General features: G+C 46.4%; 1 protein-coding gene across 1 annotated transcript; it reads right to left on the reverse strand.

Annotated features, from left to right (window-relative positions):
• Positions 1-4,372: 4,372 nt before the first annotated feature.
• On the reverse strand, positions 4,373-9,026 carry WDR45B (WD repeat domain 45B; the record flags this gene model as incomplete). The annotated part of the gene is made up of 8 exons (XM_009873132.1): positions 4,373-4,699; positions 5,009-5,130; positions 5,648-5,749; positions 6,561-6,646; positions 7,040-7,230; positions 7,795-7,889; positions 8,224-8,311; positions 8,925-9,026. Coding segments are annotated over 8 exons (893 nt in total), but the record flags the coding sequence as incomplete, so codon positions are not given.
• Positions 9,027-9,362: the final 336 nt, after the last annotated feature.

Consider the following 9,362-nt stretch of genomic DNA (forward strand, 5'->3'; position numbering starts at 1 on the left):
CAGCCACAGTCTTGGAAGGCCATTTTTAGTTTTGCTGATTTAGGTAAATATCTGTACCGTGCTAATCCCCAAAGATATGTGCAAAACACTTCTGCTTCATAAACCGCTTCACGGTACCGTTTGCTCCACAGGAGGCAAAACTGGGAAGACTTTGCTGTTATTTGCATGGTGGTTACAGTACGGTTGGTTTTAAAATGTTGGGGTTTATAATTACTTAAATCCAAAGTGGAACTTGAAGTTCCAACAATCTGTGTTTGGACCTGTGTTTTGTGTCCTGATTTAATTTCCTCCAACAGGTCAAGTTGGTTTTTTCATATATATATGTATATGTGGTTAGCTATTTATTTAATATATATAATATATGTATCTCATTTACACTGAGTTGCTTTCTACTAACTTGACTGACACCTTTCTATATGTGTGTCTTACTACAGAGTTTAACATTCTGTGCTCTACATCTGACACAGAATTAATCGATAAAGGTTGCATTTAACGATCAGGTTCTTCTTGATCTTACTCGTGGACTGGTGGATGAAGACAGGCTTTATTCCTGCTTCTGCTTCCACGTGTTTCCTTCCCTAACGATTAGTCAAGCCAGACTTTGAATTATTTTTTTGTACCAATCAAGCCAAACTTCAAATTATTTTTTTGTACCAAAGAGTCTCCTCCTAGAAGCTGTGTTAGCATTGGGGGCTGATGTCAGGTACGTAGCCGGGGATTTGCACTGGGTCAGTGATTTGACTTTAAAAAAAAATGGCCCCAAATGTACTGATTTAGTACAGACTGCCACGTTTAATGAGATGTCTGCTTTCTGCAATAATTGTCGTTAATGTTGGCTTAGTTTCTGCGTCTGTTACAGTTTTTTTTTTTCTCATTGGACTTGGGGAAATGCTTTTGTCCAAAGCGCTAGAAAAACTTAGTACATGCTGGCTCGGGTTTTCATGTCGATACTTTCAAGAAATACTGAGAACTCAAAGAGGGACTGTGAAACTCCTGTAAAGCGCTGGAATCTTCGAAGCTGCAAGAGCATAACCTGTTAACAGAAAGAATGGACTATTGTGTGAAATTCCCCAGGATCTCTTACAGACCAGAACAGAGTCATTGGCTTGTTTAAACAGATAAAACCTTTGGAGAAGACGGAAAAAAAATGCGCAGTAAACCGAGGACGTTGCAGTGGCTTGCTAAGGAAGAGGTAGATTCACTAGTCTGCAGCTCCAAACCGAGGGAGTCTGTGTGAGCGCCCCTCGTTCTGTAGCCTTTGTATTCAGGTCAGCGGTGTCTGCCACCGTCCTCGAGGCCTGCATATGTGAGAACTAGTCCTGTGCCTCCCGGTTTCTGACTGTACTGATTAATCTGGTGTTTTCTACTTTAATAGCAATACCCAGAGGTTCTGAAAGAAATACTCGTATTCTGTAGCAGGGAAATAGTTGCAATTACCATCGAATTTATTGCACTGGCTAATCTAGTTTTCCTTTCAGAATTTTTGACTGTGACACATGCTGCAGAAAGAGATGGCAAAAGAGGGGGAGAGAAGGCATTTGGTTATTTTTAACTACAGAAGAAATGCATAATCCATATACTTAAATAGCTGCTGGTGGTGGATATATATTGTTTTTCAGGAGTAGCAGTTTTTTTATTCTACAAATTCTGCCATTTCCACAGTCTGCACCACTGGCCTGTTGCCTCCAGCCCGTGGGGTGCTCTCTTGAGCAGGGCTGCCTCCCCTAGCTAAGACAGCTGTACTTCAAGGAACGTACTTAATGGACCTCTGGACTGTAATACTCATCAGCAACTTGACATTTTAAAATCTATTAAATCCTCTTTTGTCACATGAAGTAGACTTGTGACAGCTTGCCGTGTCCCTTTTTACTCTGCAGCCTTGTGTTGGGTTAGGGCTGTGTTCAAAAGGCGACTAGTTGTTTATTCCACTCCTTTAAAACTTGCCTTCTGGGCAGTGCATGCCTGCTCTGGGGAAGGTGATTCCTTCCGGCCTGCCCAGGGCCCGTGAGTCTTTGTGCAAGGCCCAGAAGGCGGGGGAGCGGTGCTGTGGCCGCGCCATGACCGTGCTCTTCCAGGCTTGGCTCCAAGCTTCACCCTGTGCCCAGATCCGGCAGCCCTGCTGGATCATACATGAGTCAACAGGGTGGATATGTGGTCTCCCTAATACAGGGCTACTTATTTTCCAAAAACGTGATTCAGATGTTATTCCATTTGATTGTAGAGGTATGTTCATCCTCTGTAGCCCTTAATGTGCACTCTGTTTCAATTTGCCTAGTGATGCAGTACAGCAGAGAGTGACCTGGTGAAATCCTGGCAGAGAGCAACCTGGAGGCAGCACCAGGTGCGAAGGCTCATTCTGTTACCTGCTTGTCCATCCCTGTACAGTAGCCTGTGTGCTTAAAAGTAAGGATTTGCGAGTAGTACAAGAAGGAATTTGAGATTAAGCACGTTTAGGTGTGTTATTAAAGGATTCCATGGTTAGTACAGTGCCGTTGTCTCTGGGTGCAGTTAGTGCTGTTCTCATTCGTGTCACACCGGAACAGATGTTCCGGGGAAAGTTTACAAGTCCAGTAGTTTTAATCAACCAAAAAAATAGGCTCGTAGTGTCTCTGGTCAGCTGTAGGATAACTTCAATGGGAGGGCAGGGGGATGGTGCTTCAGCAGATTAAGATAGGTAAAACCTTCCAAGCGCCATTCAGAAGGCTTAATGTTTTAAAGTGGTTTCCTTGCTATTTAAAGTGAGTGCAGCTGACTGGATCATAAACAGCTTACAACTGCACCGGAGAGGAGGATTTAAATCATCCTTGGAGAATGGTTTCTAACGCTTTCCTGTACACGTACTGCTCCTGGGAGATTTCAGCTTCCAGTTGGTCTTTCTGCGGAAACAGCTGGTAAGAGGTAAGAGGCTTCAGAACAGCAGCTGGGGTGACTGGGTTGGTAAAGGGTGCAGGGCAGGAACGGGTCTCACTGGCTGTGGGGCATGGCTTAGTATAAAGGCCACCGTACGTGTGTCCCAGGCAGTGACCCCGCCCTTATCAGCTGCTGCTATATAGTCGGATTTATTCCCCAAAACCTATGGCAGTAGGAACTGATGGCTGGGATCATCCGTGAATACAGCAAAATTAGTCACTTTTATTTAAAAGAAATAACATATTACAAATAAGTGTGCAAAACAATTTCTGTGATTAAATACACGTAAAAGCAACATGCAACCTTGACATTGAAATCTGCGTAGAAGTTAGTCCTTAGTATGTTACATGACACTAAAAGAAACTTATCAAATTTAGAGAGTTTGCAGCTAAACAATCTTAGAGTGAACTGGCGTGTCAGGCTTGAAGCATCTGTGAAAGTAAATTCCAGAAGAGCAAGACTTCCCTCCCCCAGGTACTTGGTGCTGTGACCGGAGAGCTTGTGTCTATTCCAGTTTCTGGTTTAGTATCTTGTGCCTTAGCTCAGCAGTGGAGCAATGGATATTAACTGCCAATAACAACTTTGGGAAAGAGTTTACAAGTCAGGTGGTTTAGTCTAACGTAACTGCCCCTAGGCCACCAGTATCGAGTACAGAACATCTCAAGTGGGGGGGGGGAAAAAAAGAAAGAAAAGAAACAATTGCAAGTTTCAAGCCAATACAGAGAGGTCTGCTTCACGCCACCGTGGTCATTTCTTGTGCTGGGTGTGTCAGGGGCCTGTACAGTCTTCCTGCCGAAGTGCAGCCGGGGCAGACGCAGGCAGGGCGGGCGACCGAGGCGGGGGTTATACTGGGAATGGGTGTTTTGTTACAGAAGGAATCACCTCTACACCTACAGGAGCTCCTGCTGCCCGAGGGACCTGGGTGCTTGCTCTACACGCCGAGGAGAGGTTAGTTAGGTCAGCCAGTGCCTAAACACGCCTTCGGCTACTCTGTGCAGTGTGGCACCTTCAGCTCTTAGTGCTGCTCACTCACCCACTGTGGGCAGGTGGACAGGAGCAGCAGTCTGTGCCGCACGACCTGCCGCCCTCAGCCCCGGGCACCAAGTCCGAGGAGAAGCGTGGCTCAGGCTACAGCCCCATCACCCCTTCTCCGTCCCTCAGCTGTGCCCAGGGCAGGGGGATGGCAGTGCTCCCGCCCGGAGCCAAGCTAGGGGAGGTTTATCTGAGCGTCATCCTTAGTATTCCCCCCTCCCCCAGCCAGTCAGTCAAGTAAAGCAATGCCTAAAATCTTCTGGTTTCACATCCCTTTTTCTAAGGCTCGTAGTACTTTTCTACAGCCTCCTGCAGATCTTTTAGCATGGCAGGCACTCGTGTTTAATCTAAGTCATTTCACAGTTTAGATTAAGAGAAACCCAATAGGCACAAGCTTGTTGAAAGCCACGTCTTGAAAACTTGAGTTGATGACAGTAACCCAAAAAGGTTTTAATGATGAATACTTGCAGAAATGAGAATAAACATATGTAGTCCACTACTTCAGAGCTTGTTGTGATCATGTTGGGCCAGGCTTCTCCATGAGGTCTGCTGAACTTCTTGGACGTTGCACTGGACATTCATATACTGTCCTTCCAAAGGTGTGGAACAGCCAAGGCAGTACTTTGACCCATGCACTGCCCTCAGCTCAGTCAAAGCTTGTCATCTGTCATTTCTAGAAACTGAGCATAGACATCCCTTGAGCATTCCCCTTTTTGGTTGAATAAGAACTTGTAGTAGCTGCCGTCCGCACATATCGCTGAAATAAAACCAAACACGTTAAATTCAGCTGTTGCAGAGGTACCATCACGTTCCTTCAGCTGTAACTTAAATCAACCTTTGCAGCTAAGGGCACACACAGCGAGGTGGTGCTGAGGAGCCTGAGCTCAGCCAGCGCTTGGGCTCTGTCTCTCAGCCCCACTCTGCTCCCGGGCTCGCCCCCTCCCACCCCGGGCACTGCCGAGCAATGAGAGCGCCCATCCTCAGGTGACAGGAACGCACTAGGCTGGCTCATCTGAGTGCTCAAAGCCAGCGTAGTTCAGAACCCAGGGAAGGGTCTGGTACTTACCTATGACAGCATTTGGCTCTGTTCCAAAGGCACAAATGCACGGAGAGCCTGAGGGAACCTGAAATTTGGAAAAACTCCATTTGGAACTGAAGTATTTGGGGAGAAAGGTGGCAGAAGCCAAACTGAAAGAGAGAGAGAAAAAAAGGTGTAACAACTTAGTGTGAGGTGTTGACTAGAGTTGACTTAGAACTGCTGGAGTGAACAAGTTGCAGGTTCACACTGACTGCTATTTTTTACCAGCTTTTTATTTTCTTCCACTAAGTACCAGGTAATATTTACAATTGCCCTTCTATGGAAGGGGGACCTACAAGTACCCCTCTGCTTTGTGTTTTTAAGGGACTGCAGAAACTGCCAAAAAGATTGATTTTTAGTAGAGATTTCTTTACGTGAAGCATCCACAGTGTTCACACCACTAAAAAACTACCCTGTCCTCCTGGAATTCTGCAGCTCCAAAGGACAGCAGAAACTTGGCAGCTGCTACATAGTCCTAAATCTTCAACTTCTCCCAAGCACAGCAGATGAATCTCACCATCCGTAGTGCAGGTATTTGCTACTGCTTGACAAGACCAGTGCTTTAAACTCAATTAAAAGGTCAAGCCTCCCGCTCCCCCAAAGGTTTCAGAAAAGCTCAAACCTTACCTTGACTGCTTATTTCTTTTAGGGTCCTCTGCAGCAAATATATGGACTGTGCCGTGGTCACTGGATACGCAGATTAGGGAAGCATCCTGATTGAAGTTAATACTGCAGAGAACACAGACAGTTGCAGGATCTCTGCTGGAACACACCCGCACAGTCTGGCCTCTGCACTCCTGCAGCTGCCGGCTCCCCGGCAGGCGGGGAGTTAACAGCTCCTCTCCCAGGGGCCTGGGACTCCCTGATTCAGCTGCTTTGCTGCCAGGATAAGCAGCCCCTTCAGGGGGAGAGAACCTCAGTTATCAGAACCTGCTAAGCTGCAGACTGTGCTGACATCGACCAACCGGCCAGCGTGGGCCATTCTGCCACTTCTGCTGGAAGGAAGAGTGTGCCCCCTGCGCCGAGGAGCAGGCAGGTATTGGATGAAGTGCTGCTCGGTACAAGGGAACTTGCCCCAACTCCTGCAAGAACGTTTCCAGCAGGGGATGAGAGTCAAACTTCTGCCTTGGGCTCTCGGTGCGGAGCAGCACTGCCCCCTGACAAACCTCCACCTGCTCTCAGGTGCTCATCCCAGGCTCTGGGAAGCATTAGGCCGCATCAGTGTGAAGCCAAAACATTCCCCCAGCTCCACCTGTGCTCTGCAGAGAAGGGTGCCTTCTCCTGGGTACAGTCCTGGCCCAGCTGCCATCACCTCTGCTGGGCTTCACACGGCTGCTACTCCCTCCTCACCAGCCCCGAGCAGAGGGGAAGTGGCACAGGCCCGGCACAGCCCTGGGACCTCTGGCTGCCAGAATCCTGCCTTGTGCCTGTGGCAGCTGGACCCTCCCCTCCTCTCTGAAGGCAACTCGGGTGCCAGCTCCCAGGGTGCTGCCCCACAACGGTACCCACAAGAACACAAAGCAGAAACAACTGAACATACCAGTATATATTGGCTGCCTGTGATCCTCTTCGCAGCTCCTGGATTAAATGCCCTGATGAAGTATCAAATATTCTTATGAGGGTCCCCTTGAAAAGGAATCAAGCGTTATATTAGGAAAGATAGAAGATTTCTTACATCTGTGAAGGTATCCTAAAATGCCAGCTGACCAGCGTGCCCAAACATACACCATTAGGTTTTTCATGAATGTAGATTTGAGAAAAGCTGTCTGAAGATTACTTTCTGGTTTGATTGCTGCAGTGCAATTTTTTAGAATGCTAGCTCAGGCACAGCATTTGGATTGCTCTTTGGGCATCCTAAAGAAGCAGTAAAGATAAAGAAATCCTGAGAACGTGTATTTCAATGACAAATTTTCCAGTCAGTTATTTCTACGTCTTTCCTACGAAAGGATGTGACTTCCTGTTTTAGGACTGACTACACTAGAAGACGGTAAATCAGAGGTAGGAGGAGGTTATTCTTACTTTTTCTGATGCTGTTGCAATTCTTGTTCCCTGCAGGTTTAACGCTATACAGCTCAAGACTCCCTCGTGAGCCGGTATGTCTACAGGAGGCTTTTCTGTATTGGCGAGATCCACTATCTGCACGTGCCCAGTATGTGTTCCAGGAAACGCAAGAAGTGAATTATTACTATTTGGACAAAGGACACAGAGACCTGGGGGGAAAAAAAATATAATAACTATGTAGTTTCTGTAACCTGAAGTTTTCAGACATAAGTTTCTAAAATATTGGTAACTTCAGAATAAAAAAAACATACACACAGTAAATTAGAATTTCATTTTAATGGCTATTGTGGTGTCCCAAAACCTGCTCCATCCGTAAGTGCAGAGCACAGAGAAGCAGGGGAGCAGCACAGTTTTAACTTGCTCTTATCACTTTATTTCAAAGTAATCTAGTTGTGGTTATCCAAACTCTGGAAGTTTTCAGAGATCAGCTCCATCAGGTACTTTACAGAAGAAAACATATAGCTCTTATAGAAATGAAATCTGTAATATAACAGGAGTACATCAAAAAGCTTTTCTGTGCCAACTAGTAACAAATTTTCATGGCCATTTTATAATAACCATTTATAAACACAAAAGCATTTGCAAAGAGCATAACTAGAGTGCTGTAAGCAAGCTCTGGAATGATCCACTAACTCGTTGAGGCAGCTAAAGATAAACAGCATGGCAAGAACAGAATAAATTTGCTTCCATTCCCCAAGACCCCTCCAACTGACCTTTAGGGTTGTAGCAGGTTTCAAAGACGTGCAGCTGGTGGGGATTGTGTGTGAATGTGAAAACTTTAATCATTGAGTCCAAGACTACCACAATTCTGAAAGAGACAAGAAGTTCCCGTGACTCGGGCTGGGTAGAACAGGGCTGCAGGCATTACCTCCGCTCTGCAAAGGCCTTGGGCTGAGTGAATATATTCTAACCCCTCCCGGCCACAGACTCGCAGCCTTGCAAAAACAGTCGGGAGCCTGCAAAGCACTTTTATCTGAAGCTGTGACAGCAGAACCCCTCCGCCCACACGTGCACAGACTCCAGTTGTTAACAGATGCCCTTGCTCTACAGATCCGCTTGAACTCTCGCCCTCCTCCACACCTCAGGCAGCAGGAGCCTACGTTGGGTGAGGGAGGCATTTGGAAGATGTTTGTTGTACCCACCTATCTCTTCGCAGCTTCACTGCTTTGACTTCTGTAGAAAACTCTATCTCAATGACAGTCTTCTTCTTCAGGTCATCCCAGATCATTACTAAAACAGTGCAGAGATTGCATTAGATCACCACGGCCTATCAGAAGATCCACATCATCTCCCTTATAACAACTACAGCCAAGCAGGGACAGCCTGGTGTCCTGCTGACCAGAAGGTGTTCCAGCTGCTACACCTCAGCCCACTCTTTCAGGCTGTGACTCGGGCAGGTAGGACCTCATAAGCTGTAACCACAAAAGCTGACACTAAAAATACATTTTTTCTAAAGATAAGCAGCTGCTTTGTTTTGCTCTGAGGGTTATCTAAGAAATAAGGCAGCAGCCCAAAAAAGTACCCTATTTTTCTACCAAGCTTGCCAACCAGGGACCTTCTCCCCATCGTGCTGCTAAGCCACAGAGCCTCTTGGCAAAGCTAACCGTGAGAAGTACAGACTTTGTCACCAGGTCCTGGAGAGTCCTCACTGCAGCTACCTGCCTGTTAACAGCTGTGACACAACTCATTTCACCACATGGACTTAAACTTGCTGTAACAGCCCCTTGCACCCAGGCTTCAGAACACCTGAGCTCGGCTCAAGACACTGGGTTTGGGAGTTTTTGGGGCAGCCTCACCCGGATCACAGGGCAAACACTGACAAGATCTATTCTTCAAAACTCACCTTTGTTAGGTGGGTACTTGGGCTTTTTTCCTCCACCTACTAGTGCTAAATAGTTGCAGCGAAACAACATTTCCACGTGGCCAACCCCGCCTTCTAGAAATTCTGCAAGACAAATGGATTTTATTGAAAAATGTCAGACATCTCATTTTTACCACTGTTAAAAGAAAAGCTGGCATTATTTAGCACTTCTTTCAGGCACCTGAGAGGAACAGTGTCTTCCTACCCTGGCTGACCTTAAAAAACAGAGAATCCTCTAAAAGTGAGAGTGACAGACGGGAAACCCTGACTAAAAGGGTGGGGGTGGGTTTTTTGTAGTTTTGTTTGAATTTTTTTGGGTGCTTGTTTAAGGTTACGATTCTCAGCAAAGCTGCTTTGTTTTTCATGGCAATTAAGATCACCACTGCTGTCACACAGTTGGGACAGGCCTCATTTATTTTT

This window comes from Apaloderma vittatum, unplaced genomic scaffold (assembly GCF_000703405.1).
Source record: "Apaloderma vittatum isolate BGI_N311 unplaced genomic scaffold, ASM70340v1 scaffold24587, whole genome shotgun sequence".
In the NCBI taxonomy this organism is placed as follows: domain Eukaryota; kingdom Metazoa; phylum Chordata; class Aves; order Trogoniformes; family Trogonidae; genus Apaloderma; species Apaloderma vittatum.